This window comes from Hippoglossus stenolepis, chromosome 6 (genome assembly GCF_022539355.2).
Source record: "Hippoglossus stenolepis isolate QCI-W04-F060 chromosome 6, HSTE1.2, whole genome shotgun sequence".
NCBI lineage: Eukaryota > Metazoa > Chordata > Actinopteri > Pleuronectiformes > Pleuronectidae > Hippoglossus > Hippoglossus stenolepis.
Genome location: NC_061488.1, coordinates 20,416,599 through 20,436,152, shown reverse-complemented (window position 1 = coordinate 20,436,152; position 19,554 = coordinate 20,416,599). Strand labels below are relative to the sequence as shown.

The window sequence follows — 19,554 nt, the reverse complement described above, 5'->3', positions numbered from 1 at the left end:
AAGAAACAACTCATGTGGGTTATATTCCAAAAAGAAGAAGGGGCATGGAATTGCGCAGAATCAGAAGGTAGAATCGGAGGTACTGCAGGGGGGTTGCAAATTTTTTGGTTGATTAGACAATTTTTTATATTTCTTTAATTTAAATTTGTTTTTTCCAACCAATTTTATTTCCACAAATTTAAATGTCTTTAAATACACATTAACATGAATCCAACATATTGTAGCGAACAGATAAATGGGCAGAAGACGTTATCTTTCAGTTAGCAATGCACACATTCAGCGACACACAGGAGCTCTCTCAAGCTGGGCACCGGTTCACTCACAGCACAATACTAGCCTAGACCTCCAAGTCTCCTGTACACAAAGAGGAGGACCTCTGAAAATTGTGTATAAAAACACAATTTTATACAATATATATAGTAGGGGGTCCCTGCTCAATCTCTCCATCAGTTTGGGGGTCCTTGGCCTGAAAAACGTTGAAGACCCCTTCTATAGACCTTACAGAGTGAGGACATTTTGACATTTTTATTACTGACCCACTTTCAATTGGCAGATTTTAGGGTTAGGTATATATTGGTAAATGTTAAGGTTGGGGTAAGGGGCGAGGGAATGCATTTTGCCAATTGGGTGTCTTCAATAGGATAAAAGAACAAGGTTGTGTGTAACTGGGGGATAAAAGGGGTTAAGTCACTGCACAAAGGAGGTTGGATCATCATGAGTAGTACCATTCATGAAGCCTGCTCCAGTGTATCTACAGGTATCCACTATAAATAATGAGCCTATAGGCCAGTCCCCCTCCCTCTCTCTCACACACGCACACACACACACACACACACACACTTTCTCCCTCCCTCCTTCTCTCTGACACACACGCACGCGCAGACACACGCACGTGCACCAGGGGTGGGAGTGGATGCTTGTGTAGCTGCTGGGAGCCAGGATGGGATAATCATGCGTGTCTGGCTTCGGGCATTGATGCAGCTGGATCCGGAGTGGACTCGGAGCGAAGGGTGGGTCTAGTTCTGGAGCGATCCGGACCTCAGGTCGATGTTAACGAGGGCGATTGCCGAGAGAGGAGTTGGTGCCGCTGTGTGAGACGTCCGGCCCGAGAGAAATCCACCGTGTTCGCCCATGGAGGAGGAGAGAAATCGCCGGTACGAATAAAAGCGCAGCCCCGGTGTGGAATAACTTGGAGCAGGACGGAGAGGATACCGAGGGGAGCCTTTTAGAGGATATATAGAAGGAGCTAATCTCTTTTTTTCTTCATGGGTTTTTAACCGGGATAGAGATCACAAGGCGCCTGGAAGAACGGATCACTTTTGCATCGGTAATTAGAGGACTGCCTCCTCGGAGCGAGCGGCAGCCGCAGCCGACACACCGCGGGGTGGGTGGGGGGAATCCTTGGATGGAGAGGGCGCAGTGAGGGGCTGAGAGAACGGCTCGATCGCGGAGGGACGGAGGGGGAGCGGGCGGTTCGAAGGGACCCGGGGAGCCAGGAGCGGTGCAGCGGCTCCATGAGCGGCTCCTGCCGGGACAGAGAGCCCAGAGGAGCCCTGCAGCCGGAGCGTCTCCGCCGCCGCGGGTAAAAAAAACCCGGGCCAAAGGACGGCGGCCAGTTTGGAAGTTTTGATGCATATGATCACAACCACCATGATTTTTATGATTCTTGGTGCTTCAGTTGTAATGGTAAGACACGTTCACCACCTCCCTCGGCCACAGTGTGCTTTTTCTAATTCACATCACTGAGGCTAATATTTAATCCGATTGATACAAATGTGCCATAAATGCATCACATTTTGGCGACACACCGCCTTCCAGCAGGCCTATCAATGACATGTGGAAGTAGGTTAGCTCACCTATAATTACCTGCTGTCATCAATAAATAATCTAATTCCGTTTTGAGGCAAGAGTCCCCCCTCTTAGAATCGGGAGGATCTAACCCAGGATGTGTTTTTCTGTCCCTTTCTTTATGATTTTCCCTCCCTGTTGTTGTGTATCTTGATAATCCTGAGAAGAAGATTGATTCGCTGTCTGTAGGAACATAGCCTTGCCTATTGCTTGACATGTCCCAGCTGACTGGCATGGTTCTTTGCAGGCGATAGCCTGTTTAATGGACATGAACGCACTACTGGACCGCTTTCACAACTACATCCTACCGCATCTACGAGGGGAGGACCGCGTCTGTCACTGCAACTGTGGAAGGTAAATGCCATCATCCTCGAGCAATATTTGGATAAACATGGTGGTGGTGTGTGTGTATCTGTGTGTGTGTGTGTGTGTGTTTTTCCCCGCTTTCCCCGTCAATTCTTAATTGCTGAAGAGGCCTGGACGATTTGTGGCGGTGAAGCCCCGCAGAGGCTGAGCCTTTACAGCGACTCGTGTTTTTATCATCGGCTCCAACACACGGTCCGATGGCTCGTTTGATCGCCCTGTGTGTTTTTATATATGAAATATATATATTCGTAGCAATGTATCGGCTGCGAGGGCTTCGGCTTCTGCAGCATCCAGCCTGCGAAGGTGTGTGTCGGAGCCATAAATAGGTAATGAACTATGAGCGATACGAGGCCGTTCAACAACAATCTGAGCATCAAGTGTGCGATTCATACAGGTTTACAGTGTGTCGATGGGAATTGAAACCAATGTTGCTCAAATGAGAGCCGGAGCGAGGTGGTGGTGTGGCTGGAGAGGTGCTACGGGGCTGAGGTACAGTCAGCAGCCTACCTGCTGTTTGCTGTCACGGTGAGAGCAGGTTTGAAGTGGAGGGCCAAAACAGCAGCAAGACCCTCATTAATACATTAATTCTGATTCAATCTGCATTATTATGCATTTTCCCATCAACAGTTTGTAGAATACAGCAGGCTGCAGGGTGTGTGGATGAGCACTGATGCAAGCGGGCCTCGTTTCTCCACAGTGCCTGAGGGTATGGCGACAATGTTGGGAGAAGATTTAAAGTAAGAGCTCTTTTAGCCAATAGATTCACCCTCTATATTGTCCTCAGATGTTGGATCCTGATTGGCCCTTGTCCTACAGGCAACCTAGCTACAGCCACCAGAACAGATCAGTGGTTCAGGGAAGGGAAATGTCACTATACCCGTGCTGGTGCAAAAGCTGGAGAGATGCACATGAAACCAAAACAGCAGCCTGTGGTGTGCTTACTGCAGTGTGGGGGTAGATGAAGCCTGCTAGCAGTTCATTAGCAGCATTAACAGGCCAGTTCCACTGTGGGTCTTTTAAGCCTTAAAATCCAGAAATCCTTCATCATCGGGTGCTGTTAGATTATCAGCGAGGTGGAGGTAATCTAAATTAAAGTTTGAAAAGGCCTATTGTACACCTGTATGTACCTGATGTACTAATCAAGACCAAAATAAAAGCATGTTTGGAGAGGGCGGTTATGATGAGAGCAGGCATCACTAATATTGTGATATTGTGATAGTCATTGTCACGCTGCTGATGAAAGAGCCTTGATTGGGAATATGTTCGGAATTTTGAAAATGCAAACAAGTTTAGTAATATCAGACTCATTAAGCAGTGATTATTTTATTGATAATGAAGTAATGATCATTTGTCTCCTATATAAGCATTTGTTTGATCAAATTAAAACATCCCACTGTCTTTAGGTTACTGTATAACCACAGTGTCTTTCACTGACCTTAAAACACTCCTGAATAAGTGTTAGTTATAAGTCTTCACAAAAGCAGCGGAAACGCAGGATAGTAGGATGAATAGAGCAAAGCTTGGCCTTCCCACGTGTAGTCTTTCCATCCCTGAGACATGGAGGTGTCATGACGCCCACAGCGCTCACCTTATCAGCCTTGAGGACACAGCCAGTGTCGTTTTATTTGGCAGCCTCGACGCTCTGATTTGGATGCAGTTGTGGCTTCTCTGAAAGGCTAAAGCCTGACCTGCAATATCTGCCTCTGTGGCAGAGAGGAGATCAAGAAATGGACACAGTGTGTTGGTGTCATGGTGTTGATTTGAGGCAGCATGAGAGTTATCAGAAGATGATCTAAATGCTCCTATTGAGGCATTTCCATCCCAATATTCTTGCAGAATGATTCTCATTTTTTTTTTTTATTGAAAAGAAGACACACATTCAAAGATTTGTAGGGCACAGGTGAACAGGACTTAAGTCAGTTTAAAGATAGACAGTCAGGCAGCATTAAATAATCCTTTACTTTATTTACTGGTTTAGGTGCAAGAGCCTACCTCAGGGAAAAAGAAAGAAATCCCGAGGAAGATTTTGTCTTATCTTGTCACATAGCTTTGCTTTATTGTGAAAAATGTTTTGGCGTTAATGGACCTCAGTGGCAGCGTAGCTCAGGTCAGTCAGGTTTAATAGAGGGGTTTGATCCCCCATGTGGCCATACTTCTTCAGTAAGATGCTCAGTTTTTTTCTCCACATTAATACAAAGTGCTGCTATTTACATTTTCCAGAGATCATCTGTCATTCAAACAATGTACTTGGATTTTCTGTTTATGAAGTTGCATTTTTGTAGGGGGAGATTGACTCTTTGTTTACAGCTGGTCATGATTCTAACTTCCTACTCACTTCAAAACGGAAGCATTTACACATACTTCCAGGTAGCACGGGTGAAGATAAGCAACACAGACAATTTTAATAGATTTGAAATGTGTATGATAAACTTGTGGTGTGGAGTTTTTGAGCTGTGAAGGCTGGGAATGTCTAATGAAAGACGCTATCATGTTGCATTACAGAAATTAAATTCCGAGCATACATTTGTTCTAATCTGTCTCCTGCAAGGCCTTCAATTTTCAGAAGTGCAATACTCGATTGCTTGAGTACTCTTTCATTATGAAAAGTTTTGGTAATGGCCTTCGAAAACCTGCATCAGTCCAAACCTGTCAAAGTAATAACCCAAAGTGTGTGTGTGTGTTCCCTCACAGACAACTGCCTGTGTTGTAGTTTTTGTTAAAAGCTCTCAAAGCTCTTTGAGGAGAGCAGATTATACCAGTAAAGTGAAACTTTTATATCAACAGCATGTATTTGTTTTTACATTGGAGCAGAGTCAGTAATCGACAACATGAACAAAGTGAATGTAAGTTGAGCAGTGGCAACAGTGGATACTAAAAGCTGCATGTCATGATATCATGCATGTTGTACGTTAGCTGTAACACAGCCAACCAGCATATTTTCTGATACACTGAAAAAAACAGATGTCTTTAAATTGAAATAAATTCACCACAGTACTTTCTCCTCATGTATGTTAAGTCACAATCACACACCCTGTGGATTTGATGAAAACAATAAAAATTGGCTTCATATTGATTCCTTTCACATTTCTCCTATTTTGAGCCAATCCAACATGACTATCTATTCTTATTTCTTATTTAAAGGAGACATATTATGCTCATGTTATGATTCATAATTTTAATTTGGGTTATTACATTCTCTAATGTTCAGAAAAGGCATCACTTTCCTTAAAATGTCCATTGCTGCAGCTCTTCTTTTAAGCCTCTGTCTGAAACACTCGGTGGAAGCTCCTGTCTCTTTAAGGCCCCCCTCCTGAAAAAGCCCGGTCTGCTCTAATTGGCCAGCTGGTCCACTCTGTCGTTATTGGTCAACTGCTTCTGGCATGTGTAGGAAAAGTCGACCATAATTCCATAATGACATGAGGAAGATGAAGGCCACTCTGACAAAAAACCTGTGAGCTATAAGACAACTTAGGAAATATACTTTCACACTTAGTGCATTTAAGATATATTTTGTTTCTATTGAGAGAGTCCCTGTTTGATATGGTTAATGTTTAATCATTTCTTTGCTGAAAGGCCCCTCAACAGGATCTACCAAAGGAGGTAGCAAACTATCACTCAATCTCTTTTCAGGCCATGAGCTTTTCCACAAGTAGACCATAAACTTCTCTGCCTAAAGTGCAGCCTGGAGACACCCATGGGTCCTTGAGAGGGCTTCAGGGCGTTTCCGGCAAAGTGTGGATTAGTGCAATCTGATTAAAATGTCTATATTTTCAGGTACCATCTGAGGGATAGGGAGTGTGTAAAATACTATAGAGTATCTAGTCCAATGCTGTCCATGGTACTCATGGTTAAAGAAATTTGGAAAAGCCCCTTTTCAAAGTAAGGATATAAAGACAAGTGGTAAATTAAAGGAAACACCTGAATAAATGAATGGAGAGACGTAACAAATGCAGATGCTTTTAAGATGGATTAGTCAGTAAGATTAAGTGAGTAAGAAAACAAACTTCACATTCACCAGATCTCGATGAAACCAAACTCTTTGAGGGGATTCTGGAGGAAGTGCTAAACAGAGCTCTCCACCAGCATCGTCAAAACACCAAACGTGGGAAAATATTCTGTAACAACCCTCGTCCTCTCACCAGGAAAGATCACAGAACAATGTGCACAGAAGCTGTTGGTTTTTCCTTTGATTCGTTCACCTTAGAGATGTCCATGGAATGTTAATGTGTAGCTTTAATTCAGATAATTAAATAATGCTTTAAGGACACAAAATGGATTTAGATCTTTGCATTTATACAAACAGTATATCTAACTCACCCATCACCTCTCCCTATCTGTCCTCCCTCCAGACATCATGTCCACTATGTAATCCCATATGATGGGGACCATTCCTTGGTGGACTCATCAGAGAACTACTTTGTGAGCGACAGCGTGACCAAGCAGGAGATGGACTTGATGCTGGGGCTGCTGCTGGGCTTCTGCATTAGCTGGCTGCTGCTGTGGCTGGACGGAGTCCTACACTGTGCCGTCAGGGCCTGGAGGGCGAGCCGCTACTACGGTAAGCTGTACATCACTGCAGATACGCAAACTCTAAAATATCACAAATCTTTCTCTGTTGATTTCAGTTTGAACAATCTTAATTTGTATGAGAGAGATAAAGTTTAATTCAGAGGAAGATTTGCGGGGACACATCTTAATAGCAAAATGCTTGCATGCAGAAAGCCATTGCCTGTTGACACAGCAGTTGGTGGAGCTCAGGTCAATGACCTTCACCCCTTCGCTTGGCCCATTTTTGGCTTTTCTCACTTATTTATTTACTCTTTATTTAAGACTGTGACTTAAAACTTCAAAACCTATTTCCCTGATAATCCTCTTTATTTGAGTTAGGGAAATATCCATGTTCATAATACGACAATTGGTGTAGTTACAATCTGAATATATTAAACTAAAAATTATCTTCTCAGAAAAATAAAATCCTACATTAATGAAAGCGACAATAGTGCAGACCCCCAAAAGACGTGTTATAAAACAAACTTGATTGTAAAGATCCTTTTAGGGTAGAACATACGATGCTAAAATCAATAACAGATAGAACTACTTCAGTACATTGTTAAATAAACTGTGATACAACACTTAAAGGTCCAGTGTGTAAGATTCAGGTGAAAGGGATCTATTGGCAGAAATTGAATACAAAATTATCCTACTGATGTTTTCACTAGTATGTTTCATATAAATTGTATGAATTGTTGTTTTCTTTAGCCTAGAATGAGCCCTTTATATTTAAATACTTTATATTTACATCAGGAGCGGGTCCTCTCTTTTACAGGAGCCCAGACTGGATAAACTAAACACCTTTTTAATTTTTATGACAACTGAAGGTTACCACAGGTTCTCTTTCATGTTTGGAAAGGGAGGGTCAGTTGAGGGATGTTCAGCTGCAACATGCAACTTCACCACTAGATGTCACTAAATTCTACACACTGAACCTTTAAGTGTTATCGATGTACTTTACTGCTGCACTGGCAGCTGTTTTCGGGATGAGCTAAAATAGTGTGTTAGCAACAGAAAAGTAGGTATCCTCATGATTTGTTGTCAACCACAATCACTTCCTGGCATGTTTCGGTTGATTCACCTGTCAGCAATGGTTTATTATCATCCTTAAATTTTGCATGCTTGATCTGACACAGTTCTCTGCTGGCTTCTGTGCACCGCTATGCTAAATACCAAGTCAAAGCTTTAACAGTCTCACTGGGGACACTGCAAAAGAGCAGAGCAATGCAGGAAAGTGAAATAAAAATATATATAGGAACTGAAACAGAGGAGATTTTATAACCTTCAATTAATACTTGGTTGAGTCAAACCTTAGCCTACAAGTTAGCTTACAATCCCTTCAATTTACATTTGTAATCGTAGCGTTTATTATTGGATGCCTGTCTCGGCTAGTAATATTACGAATTTTGAAGTTCTGTTATGCATGAGTGTATGTGAAGAATCAACTTTTATATTGCACTGCATAAAAAAATCTGTAAAGTAATTAACTTTATTTCTAAAATGAAAGTAGGAGAATGCAGATGATAAAAGTTAGTTTTGAGGAAGGATTTTTTTTTAAACAAACACAGTCTATGAAAGCCTAAAAGCCTTGAGTAAGGACTTTCTCGGCTAATGGGCCTGGAGTTAACAGGTCTCCCATGGTGACGAGGAGATGGATCATTTGAAGGGCCTCTGAAAGAGGATCTCAAGCAGCAGTCAGGCTTACATGGGGTTGACAAATCACACAAATAGGCTGAATTAAAACTTCAAAATCTGTTCTAAAATTGGCAGGCAGGCTGTGGAGGGGAGGATTTAAATGATTTGGCCACTTCTCTCAGTGAGACAGTGATTAGCCTCTGTGCAGAGTTTTGAATTAACTGTAGTATGTTGATATTTCTCTTGCAAAGACCACAAGTACGTCACAGCAATCAAGCCTGGAGGAGACAAAAGCATGAATGACCTTCTCCAGGGTACCAAGGAAAAGAAGAAAATCTCCTCCTAATGATTCGCCTAATTTAACGAAGCATAATAAGGGTGAATTCGGGTAATCAGGGATTTTTCTTTTCAATTTCGATTATAGCAATTTATTCCGATATCTGTTTTACACCTGAGATCAACATATTATACCTTTCTGTAATCCTTAAGGTGTTTTCTCACCATACATGAAGAAAGATTGGAGATATCATATTCACAGGATAAATGGCACAGCTCTTAGTGTTCTTTGTGCCAAAAAAGACAATTCTGCGGGAATTTGATAATCTGGGACAGGTCACTTTGTATCTGGGACACTTGTACCTAAATCGCATTTCTTAATGCATGTCAAGGTCAATATGAGCAATTTTTTAAAAATAAATGGAAAAAATTACTAAGAAAATTAAGAAGAAAATGTATGTTATTCATAGAAATTTCATTAATTCATATTACCATGCAAACGTCATATTCTTTTCATAAAGAACCCAAACCTAAATAAAGAAACTATGATATCCATTGAAAACTTTCTATTAAAGGTGTATCACATTTTTCAAAAAATCTATCAACAGCAAGTAAAAATACAAATTGCAGATTATTCATTCTGTAATTTGCTGTGTATTTTGGTGCAATTCAGGGACAAACAGTCCGTCAGTTGAGAGTCATAAACATTGATCACCGCTAGCTTTTCATGGTTCCATGGTGTAATGGTCAGCACTCTGGACTTTGAATCCAGTAATCCGAGTTCAAGTCTCGGTGGAACCTGAGTTTCATTTTGCTCTTTTTTCTATTGCACAACATTGAACAGATACTCTATTGAACTTCTCCATATGTTTGGTGAAACCACTGGCTGCAGACCATAAGACGGACTCTTCTGTGCTTTTTGGATCATCTCTGTCCTAGAGAGCAAACTAAATATGTGCTAGTTAGATAACCAGACAATCAGTATAGGGACAGACTGTAGTTTCCATTAATTCCTGTCTGACAACTGCAGATCTTTTCTTTTCTATCTAAAGCAGGCTGTCCCACATTATCAATCATGTTTGATAAAGTGGCTAAAAACTAACTTTTAAAAAACTAAAACACATTTTAAACAACTCAATGCATATTTTGTTGCTTGAATACATCACAAAAAATGTGATGACAATTTGGGACATTGTCTTATTTATGACAGATTTATATCCTTAACATTAATCTTTTTGAGTTTTGGACAGAGAGTGGCATCCATCTTTTCTTTTTTAGAAAACAATTAAGCATATTTTCAAAAATGTCAACCCATATCCTACTGAAATCATATACTTATTTCAGAAACCGGTTTTGATCATTGGGCACTAGAGCTGTGGAGCGTAAAGCGTGCACTGAAGACGAGGAGCCAGGACGATGTGCTGACCCAATTTTACACAGACAGCTAACTTGGATTTTGAGCCCTTGCTTAAGTCAGAGATCGTCTTATATAGTGTGTTACACATAACCTTTTCACAGGAGACATTTTGGACTTGTCATGGTATGAAGAGCTCAGGTGTTACAGACACTCACCCTGAATCTCTTCTAGTAGTTCTATAACTGTTGCAGTGTGTCCTGACAGTGACAGGGAACATCAGGACCCTGAAACTGAGGCAGCCAAATGGAATTCAGCCATAATTAATTGTATTATTTACGCCTGTGGTTTTTATACTGTGACATGTCAAAATATCTTTTTGGGGGGAAAAAAGCCTTTTCTCTGACACAGCTTGCACATCATCACTCGTGCCGATTAGACCTCCTCTCAGGTTGACGGTGGGTGGAGCCATGTTAGGATTTAAACCTTAATCACAGTGTTTGTAGAAAACCAGAGCCACTGATACATGAAGTGTCTTAGTGTGTAGATGTATTTAAATATAAATGTATATTACCACAGTGCAAATCCTGTAACTGAAAATTAGTCGTCGGATTGGGAAACTCTGGTCAAGCTGTCAGTTGTACAAAACAAACATTGCTTTTGTGTGATAGTAGCAGTTACTGAGACTTGTTCAAAACCAGGCCTGAGACACAGAGATTGAGAAATGACTGCACTGCCACCATCTGCTGTGCTCTGGTGAAAGCTACATTCCCACATACCATGTGTTTAAATCCAACTGAGTGTGAAAGTTGCTCCTTCATTTCCTGTCTATTGTCAGCAACCTCTCTCTCCTCTCTCTCTGAAATATCTTTTTCATTTCTCGTACCATCTCCTCCTGACAGATGAAGGATGCATGTTACTCTTGTACCAAAGAAAGGGCTCCCAGCAGATTTAATGAGGCAGAACAAAGGGTGTAATGTTCACACGTGTCTTTGGCTCGTGTGGCTGTTGCGGACAAAAGAAAAGTAAATACATTAAATGTGAGATTAAAAGTGACATCTACCTAGCAATTCCACACTCACTTGGTATGTCTATTCTGAATTGCCTGAGAAAGTGTAGCGCAGAGTTTGGCGTGATTTGGACATGCTGTTCAATAATAATTGTATAAACAGGCGACCAGCGCTCTGTAGCAGTCAGTGTGGGCAGGACAGTGCATGATTTCAGTCTGTGGACCGAGTTGGACATGTCTTCTACGTCCTCAGATAAACCACAGCAGCGATCACCAACTGGGTCAAACCGTAGGTCAAAATCCTCGCCACATCATTTCAATATATATATATTTTTTTACCATATCAAACTGACACTGACAGACACAGGTGTCGATGGTGCTGATCTCTGTCATAGCAACAACATTCATAGCATCATTACCTCTTTAGAGAATAATCTTTAAAGTAAAAACACATTGTACATTTTTTTGCAGTACAGTTTTATATTTAGCGGAATTATAGAGCAAGTTAAGCAAATCGATCAAGCTTGTATATAAGCTAAACACGTAAACAGTAATAAAGAAAATTCTCTTTCATTTTATGACTAACATTAACTATAAAATGTTCACTGCAGACAAACCAGGTAGGATGAACACAAAGTTTCCCTCTGCACCACAGACTGTGGATAAAACAGTCAGGTTTAGAACTGCCCCTGCACAAGTTAAAGCTAATCAGATAATAGATGCATGTGCTGAAGAGACATCAACTTCAGACAATGCTGAGGATTGGCAAGATGCTCTTTGATGAATTGTGTATGAGCATTATGGATTTCACTGTTTTAGTGCCACAGGCCTCTTGACCCTGTCAGCATTAAACTCTAGAAGTTTGTTTGTTTCTGCTGACACAAATGAGCTAAATTCAGAGATACTGAATAGAAGCAAATAATTTAATAAGTGGATTTGGAGGCTGAATATTGTATGCTCTAGGCTGTTAGGTGCTCAGTGTCGGGCCCATATTGCGGTGGTGGCCTGGATCCTCAGTTTTTAAAGAGCGAAAGTAGGTGATATGTGACCTGGATACTTGGAGTGCCATGGAAAAGCTCCTCAGGCAAGGATGGGAAAGTCTCAAGCAGCAATCAGAGAATGATGGTTATTATTTCTACATCATCTGAAGGTTCACAAACATGGGTTTGTCAGAACAGGAAAGATATCAGTGTTTTGGCATTTTTCAGGGTGTTTTTTTTAGATGCTGCTACAATAAACAAGGTGCCGAAAATGTAGAAGCTTTGATAGCTGCAGGCATCTGCTTTGCACAGAGGTGTGGAAGGTTTTTGCAGCAGCGGGTGAGACACTGCTGTTTTCTCCAGTGCTTTAGTATAACAGTGTAAAATGCATCATCATAAAAAAAAACTCAGAGAGGAGGTAACATCCATATTCATTAGCAGCAGCTATAGAGCAGGGGATATAGGCTTATTCTTTTGTACTGTGAGGGAATATCCCCCGTTTGTGTGTGTGTGTGTGTGTGTGTGTGTTGGATCTGACGATGCTAGGTCAGAGTCGTTTACCCTACCCGAGATGAGGAGTGAAGGTGAGGCTGACAGAGCAAGAGGAAGGGTGTGTGTGTGTGTGTGTGTGTTGGGGGTGCAGGGTGGAGATGCTGTCATATCCCCACCCCCCACTTACACACATTCTCCTCACCAGAGCTATAAATAGATTGAGAGAGAGCAGCTGGAATGGCAAGTGAGAAACCCACACACACACACAGATACACACACACATTGAGATGTACGTTTATGCCTTTTTTCCCCCTCCTAATTTCATCTCAAGCGCCCCCTCTCTCACTTATTGAATCTACCCTGGTCATTTCCTTCACAGTGCTTCCTGTTGTGACTCCCACATCTCCCATTTAGCAAAGACACATTGGAAACGTAAAGGAATAAAGTGTGTCAAAAAAATGGAGAAAATGATGACTTGGCGTTCAGCATTAAGCCCCGCCTCTCCTTTCCCTCATCTTTAATCAGTTGCGTCTTCGCCTCCGATTTTCTGCCGCTCATTATCATTTCTTCCGACTTCATCTCCATCCTTTTATTCAAATGAGAGAAACCTGTCTTCATTGCCCCCTTTCCTTTGGATACCCTTCAGAGCAGTCCTTGTGGACAGCATACTCACTCACAGCTATAAATAACTCTGTCTCTCCTCCCCTCCACCCAACATCTCGCCCCCTCTTCCACTACCACCACCAACACCACCACACCTCCACGCAGGGGCCATTTGCCACTGGGTTTTGCCGCTGGGGCTCTCCCCTCATTTCTCTCTCTCTCTCTCTCTCTCTCTCTCTCTCCTGTCTCTGTGGACCTCGCTCCGCCTCGCCGGCTCCAGTTTATAACCCAACAAGCACGAATGTCTGCTCTTCCGTTCCCCCTCTTCACACTATATGCCACACATTCATGAAAGGCCACTTCGTTTCCAGACGGGCACTGATTTCCGAGCAGGCCGGCCTTTCTATTGTGTAGTCTGTATGAATACAAAATTAAACACTCTTAAAAATGAATGTTCAGCCTTAATCTCACCTCCGTTTGACTGTACAGAAATAATGTGTAGTCACATGTGCAACAGCTAAACATGAATGTAGAAGAATCAAGGGCAAGGCCGCAGTGCACTTGAAGAGATTGGTGTCGTCAACCATTATCATTCAATATTTCAACGTCCTGAGCTTTTATGTCGTCTCTGTCACTCTGTCCTTACTGTAAAAAGTTACCCCTACTTCCCAGGATTAAAGGTTGTCTCATCTATGATAGAGCTGGTGGCTAAAATAAATATTAAACATCAGCTTGATTCAATCTGGAGTTTGTATGGAGCCCACAACTCACTTTTATGCAGTGAACCATAGAATACAAAACGATTAAGGCATCTGATTCTGGACCATTTTTTGGTCTTTGTGTTGGAAAAATAAGATACCCAACCCAACTGGATGGCAAAAATAAGAGTATCAACATTTCAAAAATTAAAAAAGCCTTAATTAAATATTACTTGAATATTGAGAGGAAAATGTCAGAGGACAGCAACAAAGAAAAACTATTTCAAGTTTTGTTGCACAATCTGCAAAGCTTGGGAGCATAGAAAGAACTGCAAATTCACCCAGCATTCATAAACTGTAAGGAAAACTTTATCTGCAAAGGGACTTTGTTGTGTGCACGAGATAAGTGTGTACATGTGTGAGGCAGGAGATGCAACATTACCTGTGAACACAACTGCATGTGAATAAGTAAATTATGGTTGAGTAACTTAAATAGTTTAAATCATCTTTTTTTTTCTTTCCATGATTTTCTTTAAGATTATGTGACATGATGAAATTTGGTTTCTTTTGCTTTTTTCACATTCAAGAAAATATTGAGTGTTGCATGGAAATGACTTGCATTTATAAATTTACACATTCTGCACTTTTGCTCAGAACCCTTGTTAAAGTAGGAACTTGGTATTTAGGCCGTCATGAAATTGTTCATCTCTCCACTGAAACAGAGCATATCATATAAAAAGCATCATATCAGAGAATGACAACCCAATATCTGCGTAGCCCTAAATTATTCATTCATATTCCAAAATAAACTGAGCCAAAAAGGGGTTTTGGGGCTTGGAAAAGTGCAGTTCAGAGCGCAGACATTATTTGTTGCCGTCTCTTTGTTACTTTAACTGGATTTAGATGTATAAAGCCAGACTAAGAAGGATTTTACTCTATTGTGTTTCCTGATCTCATGAGTGTGTTTTAAAGCTGCTCTACTCTTGTGTCTGTGAAAGCCTGCGTTCAGTTGACTTTGCTCATCTGCACAAGTGAGACAAGATTGTTAAACAGTAAATACATACTGTGGTGGCACATCCTCGTGTTTAGTTGTGAGTAGAAGTAGGGAAACAGAAAAAGAAATAATCAATAGTGTTATGTGTTTTGATTTTGATAAAATATCGATACCCACAATTCTTTTGCAACAGACATTTGAAGTCTGAAATTCTGCTTTCTGCTAGTTTAGTGTGAAATACCGTCAATATGGGATAATACTGTCCCATGACATCCCCAGTTTGTTGGTTGGGATGAAGGCAGGAGGCCAAAAATAACAAGCTCATCACCTCATCAGGGCCGTAGCTGTGCATTTCTTTATACTTTCAAGGCTTATGCTTGCACTTTTTATAACATTAAAAATATTAAAACATATTATATATTCAGGAAACTCTGTGTTTTTATAATCATGCTACAACCCTGGCACTTTTAAATCACAATTGTCTTTTTTAAATTGGAATAAACACACTACAGGTCTGATTCCTGGAAGGAGGGACATTTTTATTGTGTATATCTTTCTGTTCAGGCTCATTTATAGTGTGTTTGAAGAAGCTAAATGGTGTGGGGGGTATTCCTATCTTTATTCAAGAGTGTGGTCTTTCAGTTTGTGACCAGGACTTTTGGATTTCCCCTTCAGATTTTGTAATGCTCTCACTCAAAACCTTGCGCTTGCACTCAATCATACCCTGCTTGTGCTTGGCTATCATGTGCTCCAGCTTCATAAGAAAAAGAAAAAAAAAATCCAATACCGGAAAAAAAAATCAAAGAGCCGAGGAGAGGAGAAATCCAAGAGCAGATGTTTCACGAGTGCGAGGAGAACAGCTGAAGTTGGAGCGCAGCAAATCTAAGTACAAGCAGGGTATATGTGAGTGCAAGCTCAGGGCTTGGAGTGAAGGCATTACAAAATCTGAATGTGAAATCAAGTTCTGGTCTCAAACTGAAAGACCACGCTCAACATTTAAATGTGTATTATCCAAGGCTGGCAAGTGAAAATGTAATGTGTAACAAAATATAATTTTAATATCTTAAATATTATTTATTTTTCAGTTGATTTTTTGGAAGCTTTGTGCAGATTCTTCAGTTTATCGACGAAACAAGTTTGGAAACAATGGGCTGGGGTCACCTCATTTTTGCCTTGAGTTACCTTGTGATTCTTTACCCTATTTTGAAGAATCTTATTGTATTTATTTTAAACGTACAGCAAATTATTGTAACATCTGCCTCCTCTTGACAGCTATTTTGCCTTTCAACCTTTTCCTCCAGATACCCCGTCCTGGTCATGGCTGCCTCAGTTCTGCAACCTCCGAGACCTCCGTCGCCGGGCCCAGCTCCGGAATATGGAGGACTCCAGTGGCAACATGGTCCACATCAAGCAGAAGCTCTACCACAACGGCCACCCCAGTCCCCGCCACCTTTGAATCTGAAAAACTGAACAACAAAACCAACAAAAAAAAAATTAAACTAGATCCTTCTCCCCAGCACACCTTCTCCCTTTCCCCTCCGACACCCCTCACCTCCCTTCCCCAAACAGCCTATTGGCCAGCTATTGCCTCAGAGACATCTGGAAAACTGCCCTCCCACTGTTCATAACATGGCCCCCTTAAACCCCCATGACAGGACTTTCTTAGGACTAAACCTGGCCCCTGTCGGCACTCAAAAAATCCCCAAATGGAGCAAGATGACGATTTATTTGTTGCCACTGAAATCTTGTCTTATGTCCATGTCCACCATTGTGGGAGGAGGAAGGAAGAAAAAAAACATTTTTAAGGGTGTTTTTTCTGTATAGAGACATTTTCTGTGTTCATTGTTAAACTTGGCATGCTCTTTTAGAACAGGGTAAGATGTGGGCAGTGTATGGAACCGGGTGGCGAGACTGGTGTCATGATATTTTTTTTCTGATGGGTGGGATGGGGACTTTGTTGGTGTGGGGAGGGGCGAATGCGACTGACGGGTGGGCGGGTTTTTGTGATAGTTAGATTGCTGCTTCTGTAAATAGTTATAAATAATGGGGAAAAAAAGGGGGATTTGACAGTCTTTATGAAGGGGGTGGGGGGTGGGCGTTTGTGTGAGTCGGTCATCAGTAGAAGACCTTTGCGTGGGTAAAGATTGTAGAAATGGGACAGAAAGACAGAGTCTGTTTGGGAACTTGGATGTGAAACATGTGATTTCTGCTAAAAACACAGATTAATTAGCTTTGTTACTTAGTGAATTAACTGAATGTATTAATTTTTTCTGTAAATATGTGAGGGGGAGGGGAGTGTGTACAGTTGTGGTCAGGGTTCTCTTCGCTGTATTACCATGCTATGGAAGACAGGAGGGAGAAATAAATGCCAGCCAAGATGAGTCAGTTCAACACACACACGCACACACGCACGCACTCACACAAACACACAGACAGCCCTCTCCATCTTCCCCCACACTGAGCTCAGCAGCACAGTTCAATTTTCTTTATCCAATTCCCTCTCACTTATCAGGAGCAACCAGCCTATCAGCAGAGGGAACCCTCACCAGCCCCCCCTCTCCCTCTCTGTCCAGACATTGCTGTTGTGAGGATGAAATGTCTGTTTTATTAAAAGTGCCATTGAAGCACAACAGTGACCTCTGATGTTTGATTGTGTCATTCCAGTCACATGAGCGAAGATGAGAGCACATTCTCATAGCGAAGGGTTGTTTCAGAGCATCGACAACAGACGGATTATACAGCGAGGTCCTGCCGACAACTCCTGCTCTGTTTGTTATACATTCAAATTGAAATTTCATGAGCGCTGAGTAATGACACTTCTGAAATGACTAACAATGCCAATGACATTCTAATGCTGCTGAGTAAAGCCCTCTACTGTTATCACCCAGTGGTGACATGTTCCAGAGGCAGAGAGGCCATTTCAAAGAAATCATCCACCATGGTTGGAAAATGTTATTCTTTTGATATGTAAGCTACAGCTGAAACTATTTCATATTTTCATTACCGATAAAGAGCGATTAGTAAAAAGCCTTTTTGATCTATAAAATGAGGTGACAGCTTTGAATTGCTTCTCTTGTCAAACCAGCAGTGTGAAAGCCATATATAACATTTAAGAGAGTTTTTGTTTTTTAATTCTTGACCTTTGACAAGATGAAACCAGTGAATATTTGTTAATTTGAGCATGAAAATTTACTTCAGGGAATAATTGACAACCAAAATTGCTTTTTATAAATTTTCTTTAATTCAAGATTGGTCACAGGTTGTTAAACACCTGTGTGGCCAGCAGTAGACAAAACAAAATACCTTAAAACTGAAAAAGTCAAAAAGAAAACACTTTGACAAATACATTTCATCAAAATCCTGAGTGAAATTTGTTTTGGATGAGACTTGGCTTGAGGTTTGTAGTTGGCATCACTACAGATTATTTATTGAAAGAGGCATTTGATTTTGACTTCCTCAGCTTCTTCAGTCTTGGGAGTCTGACACCCTGTTCAGACCTGGAATTAACATCCGTCCTGAGAGATCCAATCACAAGTGGACAGAGTTAAGTTTGTCTTTTTGCCTTTTTTCACCTCTGATGTTTCAGACTCACTTTCCACTACAGCCTCATTTATGTCTTCACTTTCCATCGCTTCAACCATGACTGCTCGTCCTCCATCTCCTCTGCGATGGTTGCTACGCCACCGTAGTCACATCAGCTGCTTTTGTTTATCTTCTTTTACAACCTTTATCAATGACTCATCTCAGCTTCATTGTTTGCGGTTTCCACCATCTCTGCAGCATTACTTGCTACTTCTTCTACAGTCTTCAGCTTCTACAAAATCAACAGAGGCTGCTGCTGCTGACTCATTTTCCTGGACAACAGTTTCCTGGGGAGTCTGACTAGAGTCTGACCCCACAACCACGTCTCTTATTCCTTCTCCGGGACAGCAGCAGAGACTTTCTTATCTAAGTGGGCCACCTAAATTTCCTTCTTGACTACTTCTATTGCCTATGTCTCTTGCATTAGTTTCTTGTGTTTCTTCTGTGGTGGTATTCTGGTATCCCCTCAGCAGGCTAAACAGTATCCTGTTAACCAGTAGCGGTGTGATGCAACAAACGCAACGCAGGAGCCTTGTAGCAATGCCCTTGGCAAGGAGCAAGTTCATTGACCTTGACAGGCATGTTAAAAATATTCTTCAGGTTGGTCTCAACAGTACAACAGTTCCCTATAGCTCACTGCTGTGCCTAGAGTCTTCACAGTTGTGTCCTTGATGGCCTCAACCTCCGGCACCAACGGGACAATCATCTCAATGATGGTTCTGTTGAAGGTTGAACTTCCTACAGCTTCTCTTGAAAGCAGCAGCCTCTTTGTGAATAACATCTGTCCCTACATCTCTGCTGCTTTTGCCCAGGCAGCATTGCTCTGAGCTGGGGAAGGACTTATAGTTTCCTGGGCTATGACTCCTGCAGCCATTTCCTTAGGGAGGAGCACTGACCTTGACAACCTCCTTACACCTGCTTCCATCATCTATTTTCTGTGCATGCTGCTTGATGGCATCATCAGCTCTTGAGTCGATCAAAACTCCACATTTGGTGGAGTAGAGTAGATTCATATTTTGATTCAACAGGCTGTTCTACTTCACCTGTCATTCCACATCATATTTGATATTTCATGACCAACTATTCACTCAGCTTGTTTTTCAATTTCTACACACCTCTGTCCAGTCTCCAGCCCGGTCTGTACAGTAAGTGAGCCTTCTGCTTAA

The 19,554-nt window shown here is 41.5% G+C and overlaps 1 protein-coding gene and 1 non-coding gene across 2 annotated transcripts; both read left to right on the top strand.

Moving 5' to 3' along the window:
- Positions 1-868: 868 nt before the first annotated feature.
- Positions 869-17,442, top strand: tmem240a (transmembrane protein 240a). Its single transcript, XM_035158309.2, has 4 exons — positions 869-1,686; positions 2,096-2,202; positions 6,564-6,772; positions 16,108-17,442. The coding sequence occupies exons 1-4, from the start codon at positions 1,630-1,632 to the stop codon at positions 16,260-16,262; spliced, it is 528 nt and encodes a 175-aa protein (XP_035014200.1). The 5' UTR covers positions 869-1,629; the 3' UTR covers positions 16,263-17,442.
- On the top strand, positions 9,406-9,477 carry trnaq-uug. The gene has a single exon. It is a non-coding gene; the product is annotated as a tRNA-Gln (tRNA).
- Positions 17,443-19,554: the final 2,112 nt, after the last annotated feature.

What these genes read in the sequence shown, in the direction of transcription:
- tmem240a (XM_035158309.2), top strand. Translation starts at nt 1,630, where the DNA reads ATGCATATGATCACAACCACCATGATTTTTATGATTCTTGGTGCTTCA. An exon ending in TTGGTGCTTCAGTTGTAATG is followed by an intron (nt 1,687 to 2,095) that starts GTAAGACACGTT and finishes GGTTCTTTGCAG; the next exon opens with GCGATAGCCTGTTTAATGGA. An exon ending in GAGGGCGAGCCGCTACTACG is followed by an intron (nt 6,773 to 16,107) that starts GTAAGCTGTACA and finishes CTTTTCCTCCAG; the next exon opens with ATACCCCGTCCTGGTCATGG.